At 33.0% G+C, this 23,610-nt stretch overlaps 1 protein-coding gene across 7 annotated transcripts in view; it reads left to right on the forward strand.

The window, feature by feature from the left end:
• PDS5B (PDS5 cohesin associated factor B) overlaps positions 1–23,610 on the forward strand; it is a 144,946-nt gene that overhangs the window by 76,166 nt on the left and 45,170 nt on the right. For all 7 annotated transcript variants that reach the window (XM_016161928.2, XM_036228471.1, XM_016161905.2 and 4 more), the window contains 7 exons: positions 234–347; positions 6,164–6,245; positions 8,497–8,545; positions 10,600–10,739; positions 12,070–12,185; positions 13,242–13,347; positions 15,731–15,891. In XM_016161928.2, coding sequence (XP_016017414.2) covers positions 234–347; positions 6,164–6,245; positions 8,497–8,545; positions 10,600–10,739; positions 12,070–12,185; positions 13,242–13,347; positions 15,731–15,891 — 768 coding nt within the window. The remainder of the gene's footprint in view (positions 1–233; positions 348–6,163; positions 6,246–8,496; positions 8,546–10,599; positions 10,740–12,069; positions 12,186–13,241; positions 13,348–15,730; positions 15,892–23,610) is intronic.

The following is a 23,610-nucleotide window of genomic DNA, read 5'->3' on the forward strand; positions in this document are numbered from 1 at the left end:
TATAACTTGCCCAAGGTCATGTAGAAGTAATCTTGGCTGGATATAGGGCTATTTCTAATATAGCCAACTAAATTCTTTTTTGGCCCTGATTCTTACAGAAAGAAATCTTTGGTTTAGAATTCTCATCTCCACTCAGAAAGCAGAAATTTATTCTTTATTTGTTATAGAATTTTATATACAAATTTAATCCATTTAAAGAATCAATATAGCACCTTCTGTGTGTTCTCTCATAGATTGCTTGTTGAAAGAATCTTTGCTCAATACATGGTTCCCCATAATCTGGAGACTACGGAACGAATGAAGTGTTTGTATTACTTGTACGCCACACTGGATTTAAATGCTGTGAAGTATGTTTCAAACATCAAACCGTTCTTTCCATCTTTTGTAGTGTACTGGATTTTATGGAGAAAAAATAACTGTATTTTTAAATGTTAGCAATTTATGTAATGTAAAAATTGGTTAAATAGTCAGACAATAAAATAGGCAGCTATTTTTTTTTTTTTCAGAAAGTACTGCCATCAACATGAGATTAACAAGGATTTTTGTTAAGCAATTAAAAAATAGAGGTGATTGGCATGGAATCTTTTAAGATATGACTTTTCTCCAGATTTTCACATAGTCGTCTTAAGAAATATTGGTGTACTTTTTGTTGTTGTTCTTTTGGTTTTTGTTTTTTCATTAAGGCATCAGAGAGGTCTGTAATGTGAAAATTTTTATTTCTACTTGATACTGCCCTGTGTTACGGTATGGTGCAGCAGAGCACGGGGTTTTGTGCTACATAGCCTCAGTATAGTGTTGTCATTTGGCATGAGGGTAAACACAAATATATTTTTATGACCGTTTTTTTAAAAAGTACTTTTGGGTTCCTTTGTTGGGCATTGGTATTTCGGACGTGGAAGAGACACTGCTAATTGAATCATACTGAAGGTTAGGGAATTGAGGCCTCAAGGTTGATTTCCTCTAGGTTTTAGAAAATGTAGATCCTTAGTATTCCAGCACATGTAATTACAACTGCTGGAGATTAAATGTTCAGAAATTGGAACTGAGGAGCTGTATATAATTTTCATTCCTACTGCTGCTTATTTAGACTTTTGACTTCACTTCCCCCATGGAAATTATTGTATGTGCTATTTATATCTTTCACAGAAACATTGAGGAAAAGTCGTAGAGAGGAGAAATGTACATTTCTTGACACCTGCTGTATTTCAGGCACAGGATTATGTATTATCTGTGGCTGCGTTTGTGTGACAACGGCAGAGTTGAGTAGTTTCAACAGAAACCACACGGCCCACAATGCTTAAAATATTTCCTATCCGACCTTTTATAGGAAAAGCTTGCCAGGCCCTATTAAAAGTGACGTTTTTCTTGTTTTACATTCGATGAACTGAGTTGCACAGAGGTCAGTTAACTTGCACAAATCACAAAAGTAGTAAGAGACAAAGTGAGGATTTCAACTGAGTTCGACCTGGTTCCAAAGCTCAGTCTTTTTCCACTGCATGTAGTAAAACATGTTACTACTATATTTAAGTGATTTTAAAACAAAATTTTCATATGCTGCCATGTCTGTAATTGGAATGAATTCTTCATGGTGCAATTGACAGCCTCTTAGAATGAATTAGATATGATACATATCCAATTTGAAATGACCTGTTTGAAATCATAGTCAATCTAGATTTCTTGATTTAGTGCAACTGTCATTCAGGAATAAAAATGAAATAAAGACATTTTCAAGCAAAAAAATGAGAATTCACCACTCATAGATCCTACTTGAAAAAATTACTCAAGAATAATACTTTATTTTGGCAAAAAAGGAAATTAAATCCAGAAGGAAGGAATAGGATGCAAGAAGCAACATTTTCAAACACTATTGCAGATCTAAATAATTAACATGTACAAAAACAACTACAACGAAATAATAAATAATAAAGCTTTTTTTACATGGGGCGAGGGTGTGGATTAAAATGTAGGTTAGCATCTAGGCTGATATTTATAGCCAGCACACACTCAGCAGTTTGCGAGTCTTTCTGAGTCACTGGGATCCACCAGTCCCTTACCCTCCCCCACTTTACCCCCTCCCGCCCGGGCACAGCAGGAGGGCCTCTAGGACCTTGTTCTACTGCCAGCCATTCTGATTGGTTGGTGCTTCACCTTCGTGAAAATTTTTGAGCACTAGGTGGACTGTATCAGATAACAGCATATAAGATGGCAGGTAAAGCGTTCTTTGGGTTCTTTTATTATATCAGAGTGAAGACAGACATGTCGATTAATTAGACTTTAAATCAAGTGTTTGTATTAAAAACCAAGTCACTCCTAAAGGGATAAAATGAGAATATATAGCTTCCAAATCCATAGGAGCAAAAAAGAATTAGTGAAAAAATAAATACCAGAAATGGAAAAGAAAAGAGAAATAGTCGTAAATAGAAAACACAAAAATAATTATAAAATGAAATATGTCAAATATCATTTGTCACTTGAATAGCAAGTATGTTCGATTGAATTAAAAAGTAAAAATGCTAATCATAAGAGATACACTGAAAAATAATGCCATGGAAAAATTGAAAGTAAATTCCAGTCTGTGGGCCAATCTATTTTACAGAAATGGTTGATGAGTAATGGATATTTATCTGTTTTAAGTTAAAATACTTAGGATATGTACATGTCATTTTTGAAATGAGTTTTTATTTTAACTAAGTTTTTAGAATTAACTGACCAACTATAAGTCTAATAATACTTACAAAGACTTTGTTATATATTTAACTACATTTATCTGTGATCATTGTCTCCAAAAGTCTTTACATTTATTTTGAAATATTTAATACACACTAAGGAATATCACATGAGTTTCAAAGCATAGTAATAAAATAACAGTATCTACGAATCTGCTACCCGGTTTGTGAACTCTTCTTTTATTTTCCTGTCCTCCAGAGGAAACAACTAACCTTAATTTTGTATTTCTTGTTTCCTTTTTAAAAATAGTTTTATCTTACGTATGTATACACATATGTATGTATATATGTATGTATCCTTCAGTATTACTTATTTTGCTTGTTTTTAACTTTATGAAAATGTAGTAATTTTGGATATAGTCTTCTGTGACTTTTTCTCCCTACCGTATTATGTTCCCAAGATTTCATCCATAATATATTTAGCTTGTGCGTCATTCATTTTCACTGTAGTATCAAATTACATTATGTCATTATTCTACAATTTTATTTCATTATCTTGACATTGGAAATTTGAGTAAGTGGAAAGAATTTGTGCTGCTTCTATTTTTTTGCTAGTACAAATAGTACTATTATGAACTTTTTAAAATTCAGTATACACATGCAAGGGCTTCTCAAGTTATGGTTTTGAATGGTTCTCAAATTTGGCTACATACTGGAATCACTTAGAGAGATTTAAACAGTACTGATGACTGAATCTCACCTTTAGAGATTCTCATTTAATATTTGTCTGGCATTTAGTCTGGGCAGTGGTGTTTTTAGAAGAAGCGTTTCTGGAGATCTAAGAGCTGCCAAGGTTTGGAATCTCTATTATATAGCTAGGAGTTGAATTGCTGAGCATATACGTTTTCTGCATTATAAACTAGTGTCAAATTATAAACTAGTGTCCAATATGATTATACTGATACTTCAACCAATGTTTCATGAGTTTCTTCATCCTCCTAAACATTATCAAACATCTTAATTTTTGACAAATTTTTGGGTATCAAATTTTATGTCATTTTTCACCTTCCTGAATACTAATTAAATTGATAGTTTCATTAATGATTCTAATTGCAGTCCAGTCCTTGCCACTCTGTATTGTAACGTTTCCTACTTCATTCATTTACATTACTGTTCTAGCCCAGAAGTTATTTGAATTTGTGACCTCTAATGAGTTTGGAAGGGACTTAAAAATAGCTGCTTGGCAGGGAGGTTCCTGGTGAGAACTTGTTTGGTAAGGATACTTTCTTATTTGCTGGAAGAGGCATATATTTTATTCTATAACTATATTCTTTTGGGGAAGACAAAATATTTCTCATATTTTAGACTTTTGAAGTGTACCAGCTTTTGCTGGTAAGCCCCAAAGTTAATTAAATATATCAGTTATTGAAAAAGAGACTAGAGGCAGTCTTGAGTATTCACTGTTCATGATGTATCCCCCCACCCCCATTTCCTGAGACAGCTGTTAGCGACAAGAGTAAGCAGTGCTGTCAGGTGTCCTCTTTCTCATTGTGGTCTTCGTGGGGTGGGCTCTCACCTAGACAGTTCTGTACTGAATCTGATAGGGCATTTGCCCATCAGAAGGTTGGAGAAGAGGTTCTTGTCAGCGTTTGGACAGGTTTCTAAGTGCAGCCCAGTGGTCTCTGTCTTTTTCTTTGAGTTGTGGCAAATTCGTGTGTTGGTGCAAACAAAGAGAAGCCCGAGTCGAGGAACTAGTTCACTTAAAATGTCGCTAGCACGTGTGAGAGTATGCAGGCTCTAACTTGGTGTTTACCATTTATTTAATGACAGAACTGGAATTCAAGTTAGTATTGAACAAATGGATATTTGTTTTCCTGTTGTACTAATGTTGCTTTTATGAATAAACTTTTTTTGCCTTTTTTTAAGAAGTACTATTTAGAAAGGCAAAGACAGAACAAATTATCTTTGTTGTTTAATATAACTTTATTAAAATTCTTGAGAGGGTAGTCCCCCCAAATATGCTGTAATGCGAATTCTTAGCCAGTAATGATCACTTTTTGGTTTAAGCTATAGCGATAATAGTTTATCATGAGCTTTAGAATTGCATACGATTTCATCTTTAAAAATAACTATAATAGTTAGAATAATTTCTGCTTTATTTAAAGTGAAGGCAGTTTTGTAAATCCAGGCCTTTGAGAAGTTTTAAGTAGTGATAAGGTGAATAATGAGAGGGAGAATTCACAGACTTTGGAGCTTGAAAGTATTTACAGATTACTACTCTTTTTCTTTGACAATTAATATTTTAATTACATTTAGCTGTTAGATTTTCATAGTCTTCTGGATATGGTCATTTTTCTTTTGAAGTTTGCGTTGTTAATGTGTGCTAGTTTAACTTTATGGGACTTTAGTAAATTGAAAACAGTAAAGTATAACTGTCTTAAATTTAACTTCTAAGATTGAAAATGCTCCAATACTGTTGCTTCCTTAGTACCCTTTCGAAGTGACTACTATATGGGACTTTAAATATCCAAATTTAAACGAACTTATCTTCTTTAAAAACTCCAAGGGTATATTTAAAATATTGTTAAGGAGCTGTCTTGTCTGTCAAAAGAAAAAGAATGGTTTATGTGCTTCTGTATTATATTACCGTTTTTTGGCAGTGCTTCATATATGTGATAATGGAGGTTAATGGAAATGTAGATAATTGAAAACAAAGTAATGAAGGTATTATTTGGTTTTGGAAAATTTCCTTTCTAAATTTTAAAATATGTGTAGTCCTGATAGTCTATAACTTAATATTTCAGTAACATTAACTGCTTTCTGTGATTTACAGGTATTTTCTTGAGTATCTGTATAATTTCTTTTAGATTTAAATTTCTGCCTGAGAACAATAAAAGTATTAAGGACATCAATATTTTTGCCATGTAAAAAGAATATTCACTTACATAGGATATTATATAAATATATAAAAGTATTAAAATATATAAAATATAAAAAAACAAAAATATAAAATATATAAAAATACATAATTATATATAACATGTATTACATAAAATTATAATATTTCTGTTTTAGGAAAGAACATTCCCATTCTCTCAGGATTAACTCTTTTCTGTGCCTCTGATTCCTTTTCATTCTGCCCATCACAGGACCTTATTCCATCAGATATTCCTTTATTTCTCAGATTTATAATCTCTGCAGTTAATTTCTGCTCCCCGGCCTACAAACATATTGTAGTTGATAGCTCTTCCCTATTTTTATACAAAAGAGAAAACCACCACCACTAATCCCTTTATTTTGATATAGCTATCTCCTCAAATGTTACCTGTTATTTTTGACTCCTCTGTTTAACCTTCATACATCGTCAGCTGCTTAGTCCTATGATTTTTACCTCATCTCTGTCATCTTTTGTAATTTGAACTTAAAAAAAAAAGTAGTATAGGATATTCTGGAAGGATTTTTATTCTTTGTTTAAATTTATGTGTTTGTGTTTTCAGAGCATTGAATGAAATGTGGAAATGCCAAAATCTGCTCCGACATCAAGTAAAAGATTTACTTGACTTAATTAAGCAACCCAAAGTAAGTTAAATTTAATGACGAGTTTTTCTTTGATGTTACATTTTGTAAAACACGTTATTTGGGTTACTCTTTACTGTTGCTGCTGTGTGTTAAACAGCTGTTTCTGTGCAGCACAGTTCTGCCTAGAACCTGTGATCTCTAACTTAGAAAACTGGAATTTTAAGGAAACTTCCTGCATGGAAAAATGGGCACGCATTGTGTCAGCGAAAGGGGGTGCCCAGCAGGAAAGAGAATGTGCTTCTGTGTGCTCAGACCTCCTGAGGTTGCTCTGTAGTTAAAAAACAAACTCTGAAACAATAGTTCAGCATCATTGAAAACATAGATAATAGAGTAAAATTATACTTTTATCTGCCACACTGCAGTGCTCCCATCATCTTTATATAGGCTTGTGATTTTAGAAAGTTTAAATATGTAATTAAAGTATCTTGATACTTTTACTTACAATTAATATTATGATAATTATAATGTCCTACGTGGTCTTATAACTATAATTTAATTGTGGTATTCATCCCATTGATGTATCGTACTTTACTTTTTAGACATTTAGAATGATGCTAGGTTTTTTGTCTTTTTCCTCTAGCATATTGTTTGAGAACGTTGTATGTAAGCCTATAAAAAGTATAATTCACCTAAAAAGCAGTGTGCCTGTGTGCCTGGTCATTTGAAATTGCATCCAGAGAACACAATATAGTGTTATATTTTTTCTTTTTCATTCCATAGAGGAAGCCCTCAGCCCACTCCCCCCTTGTATACCCTATGTTTATAGGACAGAGGCCCGCAGAGCAGACTTTTTTTATCTGAGGGGCAGAATTTCCAGTTTTTCTAGGTATAAATTTGGCTTTTTGTCCTAAAAATCGGTGAGCTTAATTACACTGATTGTTTGACCTTCTCTATAAATACAAGAATTACTTAATATTCACTTTATACCAAGAGTTATAGTAAACATAGAAAAAATGCAAAGCTGTGTTTAACTTTTGAGTGTTTGTATTTCCTTCTATTTTACCAAGAAGACTCTTAGATACTTAATAATTCGTATGTTTTTTTTTTGCCTTCTTCATTATTCAGTCTGATTAAGATAGTTTTGATTCTTGTATCGCTCAGTACTATAGTCAGTCCTGCTTTATTAACTAAATTGATTTGCTCAATGTCAGTCGAGATGACTTTGTAATTTCCAGTATTTTACTTTTGTTGATGCCATTTCTTTTTCATGTGGATCAACTTCTTGAAGCTCAGTGCCACCTCTTTTCTCCCAAATCAAACTAAATCTTAACATGTTTCTTGACAGATCTGTTCAAATACTATACATTCCAAATATTTGGAGTTAACTCTTATACTCTTGTTATGATTTGTGTCTCATGTCCCCTAATAGGGGTGATGGTGTTTGTTTGATTTGTTCCCTTCACCTCCAATGTTTTTCTAGCTCTATATTTTACACATAGTTGGTCAATGACTTTTTTTTTTTTTTAGTATCACTAACCCAATACAGCAAATAAGCAGTACTCTTAGAAACACCTTTATACACATGACTGTACAGAGTTCATCACATGCAATACGGTGTGACGAACACATTCATTCACGGAAATGATAATTCATGCCCTGAGGTTGCAAATAACCAGCACTCTTGGAAAATTGTACATGTCAGTGGCATCTTTTTACATTGTCTTTATCCAGAGCTTTCCCCATAAACTTCATGACTATGTCTTATTATCCTCAGGTTTAAAAATTTTTAGGGCTGCCTTAGGTCAATCAGAATTGTATACTTAATTTTCAACTTTTTTTTTTTTTAAGACTAAAACCTTGAAAACCAGCATTTCCAGGTTATTTTGTTCCTTTTCTAAACACAGTTGCCCTTTTCTTGTAGTAATAAAGGAAAACAAAGTATTTTCCTGTCCCAAAGGTTGATGCAGCAGTCGGGGGTAGGGGGGTGGGGTGGGGTGGGGTGGGGTAGGGTGGAGTGGTGGGGTGGGGTGGGGTGGGGTGGGGTGGTGTGTGTGTGTGTGTGTGTGTGTGTGTGTGTAGGAGGCTGACATATCAGAGTCAGGGAAGAGGTGGACCGCGGTGCAGCGTGTGAGTCCATGTCCACCTTTCATCAAGTCCATCTGGAGTGCAAACGCAGGTAGAGGAGCACACAGTGGTGGTAAGGGCATGGGCCTGGAGCATTAATATGTTGTGCTTGTCTAATTTCCTGAAAAGTATAAGGAAGATTATTATTAGAAAATTTTAATTTTGCCTTTTTGTGTGTGATTTACAGACAGATGCCAGTGTCAAGGCCATATTTTCAAAAGTAATGGTTATTACAAGTAAGTTATTTCAAATATTATACGTGAAATTTAAAGTTTAGTTGAAACATTCCTATCTGATAAAGTTTTTCATAGAGTTCCATTTTAGGCTATGATAATATAGGAAAAGATTAAAATGTTTTTGACTGATTTTTTGCAACAATTTAGCCTCAGCTTTTGTTTTTTCCTGATTTTTATTTATATTGCATACTCTGCAGAATTTTTCTTTTTCTTTTGTGTGTTGAAAGGAGCAAGAGTTGTGTAAAGGCATTACATAAATTTATTTTGGAGAATTAATGCAATTTATTACATAAGCTTACTGTTAAAACTGAACCTGTGCTTTGGCGTGGCTTGCTCTGATGTGAATCTGTCTGAATCTAATTTTATTTTGAGCCACAATTTAGAGTGAAGGATATACCTAATAATTATAAAAGAGCTTCTTTGAAAAAAAAATATTAATTTGCTTTTTTGCTTTCAGCGATTTCAATTAGTGTTACTTACTTGCATTTCACAGTAAATCCAGAAGGCTCGTGCAGCCTGTCTCCTTTGTTTGGTACAGGGAGAGCAGCTGTTTTTGCAGGGTATTCGCTGCTGCTCAGAGATCACTGTGGATGGCAGAGGGGCAGAGGGGGCATAGGAACACCCGGAGGAAGCTTCTGCTGAGCTTCCCCGAGGTAGTAATGAAGAGAGCAAGATGGATTGCTGGGATGTTAACAAATACTCCAAGATATGTATAGAAGTAATACTGAGACACCAAAGAGAACAGGAACCCAGTTCACTGGGTTTTAGGCTAAGTGCCTAAACCCAGGATGCTTTAAGACTCAAATATACTTTTGTTGTGGGCAGTTAAACATAAATTCGTTTTCAGTGTCTTGGGATAACTTAAAGCAAGTGATACTGTGCTGTTGCTTTTTTATAACTCTCTCCTCAGTAGTTTGGGTGTGTACAGTATCCCCTAAAGGAGATCATTTCCCATGTTCTTTCTGTTCCCCACCCTCACCCCCCATCCATTTTCTTCCGCCAATTTCAGTATTTCCCAGATTCTGTTATGAGGAATGCTAGTGTCCTGTAAATGTTAATAGTGTTGTTAGAAAAAAGGGTTCTGTGGTCAAGTACATTTGTGCAATGCTGAATTAAAGGGTTTTTTGATGCTGCTGTTCCTTTCCTCCCTCCTTTGTTCCTCCTCCTCTCTGTTTCCCTTCCTCTTTTCCTCATTTCCCCTCTCTCTTTACCCCCATCTCTTTTTGTTTTGTTTCTTAAATGGTGGACCTATTGTAAGCTTTACTGTGATGTCTATCCATTAGGGAAGCACTGTGAAGTGTTGTCTTCCAAAATTATTTGAAAACAATACAACAGATATCTTTAGAAACATGAAAAGGTTGTACAGTCAAATATTTAGGGGGGAAATTTGTTCTCACTATATTTAGTGATCTAGCCAAGAATTAAAGTAGAATTTCAGAGTCGTATATGAACTTGAAGACTGAATTTACTATATTTATATTTTAAGATTCAGTTGAATTTCTACTATTTTTATTACAATCCGTAGTTCTGTATTATAATTTCTGTTAGAAGTATCCTTTCTGGTTCTGTATAACAGTTGTGAATAGCCAGAAAAAAGATAGTAGGATCAGCATTTTATTAGCTGTCATAAGTGTTTGGATACATGGACATATTAGGAGAACACCATAAAAATCATCTTTGATTCTATAAGGACTCATCCTTTCTCAAGCAGTAATCACTAACACCTGGAACATGTTGCTCAGCATAAGTCGGTGCTAGAGAGCAATAAGCAAATCAATACAAGAAAGTAGTTTCTCAAAGGTAAACTTATTGTTTTTTTGTTGTGACTTATAAGAGAACAATGTATGCTGCAAGTTCAAGGGAATAATTAGTATTATTCAGGTTGACATTTAATGCCTTTAAATATTATAAGGAGTTATTTGGAAATAGTTCGGTCTTTCTCTGCACAGATGTAAGTTAGGATTATTAATCAGTAATAAAAACAATGAAAAATGTTGATCTTTTACTATTTTGAGAAATTTCTAAAATTGTAATTGAATTTAATTGAATTTAAGGAAATTTGCCAGATCCTGGTAAGGCTCAGGATTTCATGAAGAAATTCACCCAGGTGCTGGAAGATGATGAGAAAATAAGAAAACAGTTGGAAGTACTCGTTAGTCCCACATGCTCCTGCAAGCAGGCTGAAGGCTGTGTGGTAAGGAGAGAAATTTAAAAGAGCTAGTGTTTGAAGAACCCCCCCCAAATCTTTTTTCTTTGGTCCCCTTCTAGAAAATAATTTATATTCATCATGTAAAATTTTGAAATGCCACAAAATAACAATATAAATTATAATCCTTCTATAGACAATTGCTGTTAATATGGTATATATTCCTCCAAAATAAGTGTCTATTATATATATAGCTTTGTACATTTTACTTATTTTCATTAGTCTCTTACAGTATTATATTTAATAAAACCGTAACATACCATTGAACATATGTACCATAATTTATTCAACAGTGTGCTTGTGCTGCACATGTAGATTTTTTTTACCCAGTTTTTGATTAAAAAAGTCTTAATATCTTTATAGCTAAATATACACAGTCTTGATTATTTCTTTATGATAAGTTCAATATTGACCAGTTTCACTGTTGGAAACAAGCAAAACTCAAACAAAACGGAACATTGTTATTTTAACAGGATTTGTATTTCTTCGTTGCTGATAATTTGACCACTTTTCTCCTTGGGTATATTACCATACATATTTATTTTTTACATTGTGTGTTTTTAATCTTCACCTTTTTATCTGGAATAATATTTGTCTTTATCTTACTGGTTTGTTAGTTTGTCATGGCACTGTGTTTTCATTAAGACACAAGTAATTTCCTGTTAATTGTAGTTTGCCCTTTCATTTTATTTATGATGTCCATACTGTAGTTTTATTTTTATCTGGCTCTGTCTGTCTATCAGCAGTCTCCTCAAGGTTTTTGCCTTTGGTGTCCTGCTTATGAAACTCCATTCTGTTAAAAGTCAGTGAAAATATTACTAATATCACTATTTCTCAATCTTTTGCTCCTCATGTATCTTTCAAGAGGCTTTTTTTAAAAAGGTGATTCTTGGCTCCATCCCAGATTGACTAAATGGTAATCTTCACAGTGAGGTTTAAGATTCTGTAGTTTAACAAGCTCCCCTGATAGTTTTGCTAAAGTTTGTGTATCCACTGACCCTTGGTTTTATTCTTTTGTATTCATTTTTATGCTTTTAGAAGGTATAAGGTATGAGATAAGGATCTAACTCTGTTTTTATTCTAAATGTTTGTCCCAGTTTTATAAATACAATATGCCGAATAATCTATCTTTCCTACTTATTTTAAATGTTACCTTCCTCATATACTAAATTCTTAATCTAGTCTGTTTTCTTGGACTCATTCAAGTCATATTGATTCATTTATTCTAGCACCAATACTTCATGGTTTTAATTATTGTAACTTCTTAACATTTTAATGTAATATTTAAACATACTTTTATAATTTTAAAAATCTACAGCGTGAAATAACTAAGAAGTTGGGCAACCCCAAACAGCCTACAAATCCTTTCCTAGAAATGATCAAGTTTCTCTTGGAGAGGATAGCACCTGTGCACATAGATACTGAATCTATCAGGTATTTGTATATAAAAATGTTAAATTTTCATTTCTATGCATTCATCCATGCTTCAGTTGGGCAATCACTACTGAGCACCTACTATATAAAAGGCACTGATCTATATAGATTTATGTTTATACATATTGGCTATATACCCATCAGTATTTCTCTGTGTGTGTGTATATATACAGACATATATATGTATATTCATATATTTGTGTGTATATATACAGACATATATATGTATATTCATATATTTGTGTATGTATACACACATCTGTATAGATTTAGTTTTTCTTATTATTTATTTTAATTTTAAATATTTCTTTAATTTGGGCGAGAAATTATCAACCCAAGCCTAGTTTTCATCTAGTACCAGAATGCCAGGAATTCCTGTTTTTAGTAAGCCTGCATGTATTAGTTACTATAAATAACAAATACCTATTAGTGTGAATGATTATTTTAGATAATTGATAATGCATTTACACATGTCTATTTTAAGATATTTTAGAAGAAACATCTCAAAACATTGTATTTCCCTTTTGATCTATTCTAATGTTCTAGTGAAGTTTTATTTGTACGTCTGTTATGTAGATGTTTTTATACCTCTCAGGCACAGGCGTGTGTACGTCTGGCTCTTAAACAACAGTGCCTGACATGCAGTGATAGTTGGTTAATGGTTCGAAAGTACTTAATATGTTGCCATTTATCCATTATTTCAGTATACATTATTTACTTGTTGGAGCAACAATAAATTTTAGGTAATTAGAAAACATCCATCATTCTTGTGTTTGGGCATAGACCTTCCATGGAAAATATAGATGGTATTAATAAGCAGCAAATCAAATAATATTTGACCTCATTTGAATGGACAAAAGAAAATGCCATTTTTGAAAAGAAGCATCTCAAAATATTATAGTTTTTTATTTTGTAATAATGTTTGGGAAACTGCTGTATCCAATTTGTATGTTTTGGATATAGGCTATATAGAAAATACTCAGGATGATTTTTCTTAGACATTGCTAATGAAGGGCAGTTACCAAATGGCTTTTTTTTTCCCTGGTCATACTGTAGTGCTCTTATTAAGCAAGTAAATAAATCAATAGACGGAACAGCAGATGATGAAGATGAAGGTGTTCCAACTGATCAAGCCATCAGGGCAGGTCTTGAACTGCTTAAGGTAAATATATTTAAGGTAAAATTAAGTGGCTAGTTAGATAACTGTTTAATATATAGTTTATATTTTTTATTTTTGAGATTTGCATAAGTTTATAGAATCTAAGATAAAATTTTCTCAATCATTTTAGCTTATTTAGAAATTTCATGTTCTATCGTGAAAGCTAAAAATTTTCAGTTTTAAATCATATATCATAGTCTTGTATTAGATTAAAATAGTGGGTTATAATTTGAAGGTTTCATTAGCAAGCAAAGAAGGCGCTAGTCCTACCTATCACTGAAGGAGCGAAATTCTTCCTAAAACTATATTTTATCTTTTATTTTGTAAGCTAAATATATTACTGCCTTATACTGATTATAAAAATGTCAGTTAATTGCTGACAATTTAGAATATAAAATTTTATAAAGAAGAAAATATTCATTAGCTAATCATTAGTTTCTTTTGTTTCTTCTTACTCTTTAAAAAATGCACATTTTTATATAGTTGAGATCAGACTAAATATACAGTTTTGTATCTCGACTATTTTCCCTTATTATAAGCATTTTTCTTAGTGTTTTTTAAGACAGATCTGCTTTTTGGCTGTCATTTAGTAGATTTATGTTTTGGGGCAAGTTAATTTGCTTCCATTTCCTTTGTGGTAATGGATGGAGAACATAACAGTACTTATCTCACAGAGAACTAAATTAAATCATGAACCTAAATTTTTTAGCACAGAGTCTGGCTCATAGTGAAATTAATAATAAACATTATTTTTTGAGCTGACGTAGTGTTTCAAAATAGTTTCCTGTTGCTGGATATTTAGATAATTCTTATTGTTACTAAGTAATTACATATCTAAGATCCCTTGCCAGTGGTTTTTTTCTTTTTTTTTTCTTTGAATACTAGAAGGGCATCACTAGGTCAAAAAGAATTACCTTTTTCAAAATTCCTAGACAGACAATCAAGTTTCTTTACAGAGAAATTTTTTTCCATAAATAATCCAGCAACAGTGTATGAAAGTGCCTATCTCCTATCTTCACAAACAGGGAATGTTGTAAATTTTTAAGAGATTTGCTAATCCGATAAGCAAAAATAATCTTTAATTATTTTCATAATTATTATTAGTGAGGAACACCTTCTTCCATATGTTAATCATTAGTGTTTTTCCTGTGGCAAATTCATTATTTTTATCCCGTGTGTTCATTTTCTACTGACATCTCAATTTTTTATTTTTTTTTAAACCGATTTAAGTGAGCTTTTTAATTTTTTTTGCTGTTTTATAGGACATATTTGATATATATAAAAATGAATTCTCTTTAAGTATAAAGTCAGAAAGTATAGTAATAGAATGAATACTATTGAAGAATAAATAGAATGCTAACTCAAATAGAGTTTACCAATACTGTTGAAGTTCCCTGAGTTTTTTTCCCCCACTCACATTTCCCATGCGTAATTGTCCTGAATTTTGTGTTTATTATTCTCTTACTTTTCTTTATAATTTTACCATCTGTGTCTGTGTATATATATCTCTCTCTAAATAACCGCTTATTTTGCTTGTTTCTTAATCTTATAAATATGGCATTATGCATGAAGTATTTTTCTACTGCTTCCTTGTTTTTATGTTCCCAATTGATTCCAGTTTAAGATTTTAAAGATTCCACAGTGTTTAGAGAGTTATTTGTCCTGTTTTTTAAAGCTGAAACATAACCTATCTGAAATTTATTTTGAAAGTATATATTTGGGGGCAGGGTCTAATTCAATATTCCTTTTAATAGCTACTTAGTTTTATCAAGACTATTTACTAAAAATCCCATCCAGTCTCATTTATTTTCTGTTGCCTTCTCTATAATTACGTTCTTTATAGTCCTAGTTCTTTCATAGGCTAGAGTCTATTTATTGCTTTCCCTTTTCTGTTTCTTCTGATATTAGTACCATGTTGATTTAATGACTGTTATCCTATAATATCTTTTACTACCTGGTATTTTACTCCCTTCCCTAGGTTACTTTTTTCTAAAAATGTTGTTAGCTGGCCTCATAATGACCTTTTACTTAGAATAGAGATATTTTGTTAAATTCTCTTTTCTTGTCCCCTTTTATCCTACTCTCTTCCCCTCCCCCCACCAGACACACTCAAACATTAGCAGATATTCAGATTATTTTGAGTAGAATTATGTTATGAACATGTAATTGAATTTTGAAAGAAAATGAGTTTAGAGCACACAGTCTTCCTATACAAGAACATTTCTGTTACATATTTGAGTAATTTTTAGATTTTATTAAGTACTCTCATTTACTCTTTAGCATAATTATTTTTGTATTTGATTTGCAATGTTCCTAATACGTAATGTTTTGGATTTATCTTGTGATGAAAAGGATTTACACATTATTTATATGACTCATTTCTTAGGTACTCTCATTTACACATCCCATCTCGTTTCATTCTGCTGAAACATTTGAATCTCTCCTGGCTTGTCTGAAAATGGATGATGAAAAAGTAGCAGAAGCTGCACTCCAAATTTTTAAAAATACAGGAAGCAAAATTGAGGAAGATTTCCCACATATAAGATCGTGAGTTAATTCTGTTATATATTCTGGCAAATAGGAAAATGATTTATGGTTTCTTGAATTATGTAATAATTGGAATATTTTAAGCTCTGAGGAAATAATGTCTAGGTTATTTTAAATCTATACTTAACATTCTCGTATATTTTAGATTCTCACTTTCTGGGAGAAAGCATTAATTGGTATTTTAAAAGATTCATGAAAATACGGGGTGAACTTATTTTTTTTTCTGAAGTGTTAAGTGAAAACACTTTTATAATAAAGCAGTCTCTTGTTATATTGTGGCATAGACTAAACAGTTCCCATGAATTTAAGGTCCACTGGGCAATGTAAAGGAATTTTAGCAGGACTTTTGTCATTCTCTCCACTTTCCTCTGTGATTAAGAGTATTGGAGTGACAGTTTTTGGATGCAGTGCTTCATTTGACAGAGGGAAGCATGGAGTAATCACTGTAACAGCAGTGTGTGTTTTTTGTGCATTCCAGTATTTCTAAGAACTGGAAATTGCCCTCTTATCCTAGTGATCACTAATAATAGTTGACTGTTTGTCAAGATTGTGTAATAGCTCAAAAGAATAAGTCTGCATTCTTTGTGGATCCCTGCTTGCTTTATATGCATCTCTCCTCCCCTTTCTTGGAGAGTGTATCTGATAGTTGGTCACCATATTGTTATAGTCACTGATAGCCGATTTTACCTCTACCTCATTACTTCTGGTTTAGCCACTATCTAGTTAGGTAGTTGGAGTTGGGGTAGCATATTTCTTCATTGCTTATGGCCCTTTTCCTCAGAAAGAGACCGAGGTACACATTTGTTATTCCTTTGTGTTTATGTGAACTTAATTTTAGAAACTATCAATAAAGAGGACAAAGGCATTATTTAAAATGATAATTAAAACATACCAGAAATCTGTAATAGGATTCTTTGTGGCAAGAGTAAGAAACTTTATTGTTTAGAACTGGTTTCTTAATTTTTAAGGGAGCCCAGAACGTGAACTTCCATTTGGAATGGTGCTGTCGCTCTTCTCTCCAGATCAGAGATCAGAGCTTGGAGAGAGAGAGAGAGGCAGAGAAGTACACGCACTCACACACGTGCGCGTGCACTCACTATATGTAAACTATAACTCTGATTTAATGAATGCTAACTTATTATACTGTCTTATTTAAACCGTGTAACACTTCATTAAGTATAGGCAGTAGCTTCCTAACCTTCCAGGTGAGGGGTCTCGTGTTCAGGTGAGGCAAATGGTTCTAGGTCATGTAGCTAGCAGGTAGCAGAGTGAAGATTTAAACTTAGGCCTCTGCTGTCTGCAGTCCTGCAGTACCATATGTATTATGACACATTTCCTTTCTTAGAGCTTCGAACAAATTTTTATTTGATTTATTCACTGGAGGTTTTTATTTTCATCTAGACAATCTTTCCTAGTACCTTTTATATTTAAAAAATTGTTCGATATATTTGTAGAAGAACTATAAGGGCAGGGTTAAAAGGTGGACATTTTAGAATGCACAAGGACATTTTAAAACATACGCTGCTATAATACAGAACTGAAGTAAAGTCATTTGATTTATATGCTGAGTATATTTCAAATGTGTTTCATGAAGAGAATTAATTCAACTGATATTGAATATCTGCTGTGTGCACACACTGTTCTCGGTGGAGTAACTCATAATATGTCTTCCAGTAGATAAAATATGTATGCAAATTTTGTTTTAAATTATTAAATTCAGTGAGTTGATTTTGAGGAAAAATGATGAATTAAGTGAATGTTTATTAAGTTATTTTCCCTTGAATTCACCAAAATAATTTAAAAGAACCAACAGAAAAATACTTCTAAGTAGAAGCGACCACAGACTAGACAGATTGTTTAGACTGAATTGAATGTGAGAACGAAGTGTTCTTTCATTTGCTTAAATTTAGAGGGAGGAGATTTGAGGCTGGCTTTGAAAGAAATAAGGGTTGCCTAGTTCGGCTGTACAGGGGAGCCTTTGCGGGCACACTATTTTCCTCTGGGCTGACCTTTCCTGAACAGGAGGAGCAAAATGTAGAATAGAAGAAATTATGTTCTGACTTGCTGAACAAAAATGATGGTGAGTTACGGGTTTCCTTCCGACTCAGCTCATCTCTTAAGAGTCTGGCTCACCTCCAGGGAGGCTGATGTGCCGAATCCGAGCGTCCCTTTGTAGCAGAGGATAGAGCTGTGTTCCAGTGCGGCTGGTTCTCATCACTGGGAGAGTTTCAGCAGACTTGGACTCACTACCTTTAGTCTCAGCTGCCTCCTCTGTGCTACTTAGCCAGCTGGTGAAGCAAGTATAGCCTGAGTTGGGAACTTTGATGCTAATTTCTTAAGAGAAATGTTCATTCTCTAGTCATCAGGGGGACACTGTCTGCATTTTTGTTTAAATGCCAGAGAGAATTTTTCTTATTCAAAAATGAATTAACAAGAATACAAATAAATAAACAAACATGAAACTTATGTAAATGTTTTAGCATTCAAAAGTAGCTGATAAGCACTATTTGGAAGAATTTAATTTTTCTAGGAAAAAAGAAAATTTTAGACAGTTGTTCTAAACTGCCAAGGAAGTTAAACAGCACATGCCATCTGGGAGGACAGAAGAGAACAAAAATAAGATATTATATAACAACGGAGGTGGCAAAGCCTAAGTATAATGAAAAGCAGAAACAATTTACATTATAGAATACAATTTATTATAAGCAGCTAGGAGTAAACAATACAGAAAATGTAATCAGCGAGAGATTGAGCTTGAAGAAATTTCATAGAATGTGGAGATAGCGGGCAAAGAAATAAAGGCAGCTGACGAGAATTAGCAAATAGTGAACAGCTATAATTGGTTTCCGAGGAACTGCAAAATATTCAAAAAATAATAATAGTAAACTTGTTTAGAATGCATGAAACTGAATCTGGAGATCAGGAAAGGCTCATGTTTTAAGATAATATCCTGAATTTTCAGAGATCACAGAAGTGATTTCACAAATATCAAAGAAAAAGTAATGAAAAAATAAAAAAATAAAAAAAGTAATGAAAGCTAACATTTCTTTTCAACCATGTAAGATTTCTGAAGTTAATAATTCAATAGATAAGGAGTTCTGATGTAGAAAAGTAATGTAACTAAAGAATTTCCTAACTAGCCAAGTTGTGTTTAAGAGAAAATAAAGATTATCCTTTAGGATACAAGAAATCAGAAAATGCATTACCGTCCACCCCCCACCCCTTTTTTTTTATTGTGAGGTCACTCTTTTTACCAGATTTTTTTTTCCTTTTGCATTCAGTTTTGCTTATGCCCTTAAATTCAACTTTTATTTTCTTATTTGCATAGCTCCGATATCTTTTCTCATCATTTCATTCTCAGTATTTAAGTTTTAGATGTCACTATATCTATGTTTTAGATAATTGAAATATGGATTCTTTAAAAGGATGATGTAATAAATAAAGTTGGCTCAAAAAGAGGGAAGGAAAATATAATAGACTATAATTATAAATAAGAAATGAGGAAAATTACCCTATAATAAAAGTGCCAGTAAAGGTTGTGTGTTAAAGAAGGTATTTTAAATCTACAAGGAACCAGGAATTTTAATTATCTTTTAATTGTTGAGAGCATAAGAAAAAAAGAAACATTCAAATTACTTCTTATAAAGTTAAGATAACTAGGAAAAATACTTAAAACCTCATAAAAGATATCCCCCCAAAAGAAAATTAAGACAAATCTTACTAATGTTGATGCAGAAATTATAAGTAAAATATTAACAAAAAGAGAGTTTATTATATAATACAACAAGAATATACTATAGCCAAATGTGGTTAATTCTAGGAATATAGGAGGGATGATATTAGTAAGTTTAATAGTCATGTTATAATTTATTATATAAGTGAGTGAAAAGGAAAGGGCACAAATAGATCATTTTGGTTGATACTAAAAGGGCTCTGATAAAAAAAAAATTAGTCTATAATTAAACCCCAAAAATTGGATTAAATGCCTTCATAATGTAATATTTTTCAAAGCAGTAGGCATCATCATATAGTAAAACACTAGAGGCACTTCCAGTGAAGTCAGGAACGAGATAGGGGCATATAGTATTGATACCATGGTTTAGCATTGTTTTGGATAAGAGGTTTAGGAGTTGGAAATAAGGGAAACCAAGTTGCCATATTTCTTGGAAAAATCCAAGAAAATCAACTGAAAAACAACCGAAAACAAGATAGCCAAAACAAGTACGTAAAAATCTTAAGTTGTCCTTATATATCACTAACAGCCATAGAAAATATTATAGGAGTAAAAATCAGAAGACCTGTAAGTAAAGTATGTAAGAAATTTGCAACCTTATCATGGTGAGTGAAGGAGTATAATATTTTACAAAGAAATTGGTCAGGAAAAGCCAGATTACCCAATAAATAACCGGCAGGCTGTTTTGAAAAAGAAAAATTAATGTAGACTACTTGTCTTGATTTTATGTATATTCCAGATGATTCAAAGATAAACTATCTAAGATTTTAAAAATATAAAATGAATTAATAAAAGTATTAGTAACCAGTACATTTCTGTAACTCCTTTTTTTTTTGGAATGGGGGGAAGAAGGGACACTAATGATAAGTCATAAAGGAAATATTGATGGATTGGCTTTTCTAAAAGCCATTTGCTGAAAAAATATTTTAAAGCCTTCACTGTGTATAAGGTACTGAGGATGTTGAAGGGAACAGGGCAGGTTAAGTCTCTGCCTTTATATTTTAGTTAGAATGCTATTTAGACAAAAGTCATGAAATAAGTTGGAAACATGGTATGCTGGGAAACTGTTTTCAATAATATGACTTAGTAAAAGTTAATATCGTACTACATAAAGACTGCAAAAGGAACAACAGACAAGTCTCACAGTAGAATAGTAGCAAAGGGAACAAATAGGAAATTCTTCCAGCCCCCCAAATCATGAAAAGACATTTATGTCTACTAATAGTAATTGAGGAAAATACAAATAAAAATACTCTTGTGCTGTAACCAGTGTTAACTGGCATTCTAGTGATGCTCGCTTGGTTGGAGTCTAAATCGATGCAGCTTTTCTGGCTTGGTAATACATTCCAACTTAAAATGAGTGTAGTCTTTAACACCACAGTTTCACTTGTAAGAATTTATCCCAGAGATAATTACAAAAGATGGTCATATAATGATTGTACGGTTCCAGAAACCATACCAGGTATTTTAAACGTAAATGAATGAATGAATACAGGTGTTTGAAGTAACACCTGGGAAGAAGTGTTGAGGCCTGCCCGCTGGGTAAACAAGCCCTGTTGGAAACATCCAGCTGTCATCACTGGGGGCCTGGCTGTTGCTGAGGGGTAGGGAAGCTACTGCACAGCATGCCTTCAGAAGCTCGAGTGTCTTATTGGAAGAACCTAAGAGGAAGCTGGCTCTTGAGGGAGTGTGGGAAATGCATTTTATAGAGTTACAGCTTGGGGATCTCAAAGCAGATTACAGAATAGGCTTAAAGTCAGAGATAGTAGGTAAGAAACTAGCACAGGGATGTTCATGGTTTTGCTGTTACGGTTTAACTAAAACTAAGACCATCATCAGTAGGAAATTGGTTAGGTCACTTATGGTCTAGCCATCCATTCAAGAGCTGTGTGACCATTAAAAAGAATTGTGTTTGGCAATGCTTGACATAAGAGTTCTCTACAACATTGTTGGGTGAAAAATACTTCCAAATAGTATTTTTATCCTCATTTAATACATGTATATGTAAGTATGTATAAAGAAGTTTTAGAAGTATATTCACCAGAAAGTTAAAAGTAATTATTTCAGGGTAGTGGAATTTTGAGTTTTTTCTTTACTGTTTTTAATGTATTTTTTAGTTTTCTTTGCATTTTCTGCATGTTTATGATTATCATGAGGGGAAGGACTTGAATTTGAAAAAAGAAAATAAATTCGAGGGATTAAAAGGTTCTTTTTAATATAAACATATTAATAGAAAAAGTGGTCAGAAGGTGGTTGCTTCATTTATATTTCACTAACTTCTAAGACTGCCTAGTACTTCAGAATTCAGAAATTGTTTTTTTTTTTCTTTGTGTATTGTTTTGGTTTATTTCTATTTTCTGTTTAAATGAGAAAACACTGGATGAGCTTAAAATTTCTATGCTTTTTTTAAAGCATAGTTGGTGTACAGTGTTATATTAGTTTCAAGCGTACAACATAGTGATTAGACATTTATGTACCTTATCATGTGCTCACCACACTGAGTCTAGTTACCATCTGTCACCATGCCAAGTTATCACACTATTATTGACTGTATTCTCTTTTACCATTTTTTACCCATCCCTCCACTCTCCCTCCCCTCTCTGGCAACCATCAGTTTGTTCTTTGTTTCTAAGTCAGTTTTTATATCATTTTGATTTTTTAAAATTTCACATTTAAGTGAAATCCTGTGGTGTCTTTTTCTTTCTGACTTCACGTAGCATAATACTCTCTAGGTCCATCCACGTTGTTGCAAATGGCAGGATTGTTCTTTTTAATGCTGAGTAATATTCCTCTTTGTGCATGTGCATATACACACCATATCATCTTTATCCATTTTATCTAGGTAGCTTCCATATCTTGGTTATTATAAATAATACTGCAATGAACATCAGGTTGCATATATCTATTTGAAATTATAGGGGTTTTTTGTTGTTGTTCAGCTAAATACCCAGGATGGAATTGCTGCATCATATGGTAGATCTATTTTTAGTTTTTTGAGTAAATCTCCATACCATTTTCCATAGTGGCTGTGCCAGTTTACATTCCCACCAACAGTACATAGGGTCCCCTTTACTCCACGTCCTCGCCAGTATTTGTTGTTTGTTAACTTTTTGATAACAGCCATTCTGAAGGTGTGAGATGATATCTCATTGTGGTTTCGATTTGCCTTTTGCTGATGATTAGTGATGTTGAGCATCTTTTCATATGTCTGATGGCCACCTGTATGTCTCTTCACGTCCTCTGCCCATTTTTTGACCAGAGTGTTTATTTTTTGTTAATGAGTTATATTAATTCTTTATCTCATGCTATCTTAAAAAAATCCCAACTAGAGTTGCTTCTTATTTGTGTGTGACCTGTAATTTTTCTTTTGATTGCTAAGAAAAGAGATTATGGATGTTCGTATTGTAAAATCTGATTTATGAGAAGACAGGTCTTATCTAGGGAGGTTAGTTACTGAAGTAACCAGAAATTAATTTTTTTTTTCCATTTCACAAGCTGTAAACCTTAGATTTTCTTTGTTATCTGGTATGACAAGATGTTCCAGGCCCATCTTGTGCATGTCCTGCCCCAGAGCTGGAATTAGTTATTTCTCGAAGGATCCCTGGTTCTTTTTAATGGGAATGGTATAAAGAAATCACAGTGTGAATTATTGCTAATGTATAGGTCATTTTTCTAGGAAGATGCAGTAGACATAGCTAAAGAAACTTTTGAGTAAAATACATTGAGTGTTTATATTGATTATTCCAGTTCAAATTCAGGACTATAGGGTTTTTATTGAACCTCTGCAATTTTACATATATACCTCTTTTTCCCCATGCTGAGATAGTACAGGATGATAAAACTATAATATTACATAATGACTCACTTGAATTACCCCATAATAAATACATAACAGTCTCAGAATAGCAGTAGCACCACCAGTGTTACTCCTTAAAACAGCCATTTGTTTAGGTGATTCTCCTTTGTATTCATGGTATATCCCATGC

The sequence above is a fragment of the Rousettus aegyptiacus genome, unplaced genomic scaffold, assembly GCF_014176215.1.
Source record: "Rousettus aegyptiacus isolate mRouAeg1 unplaced genomic scaffold, mRouAeg1.p scaffold_m13_p_11, whole genome shotgun sequence".
NCBI lineage: Eukaryota > Metazoa > Chordata > Mammalia > Chiroptera > Pteropodidae > Rousettus > Rousettus aegyptiacus.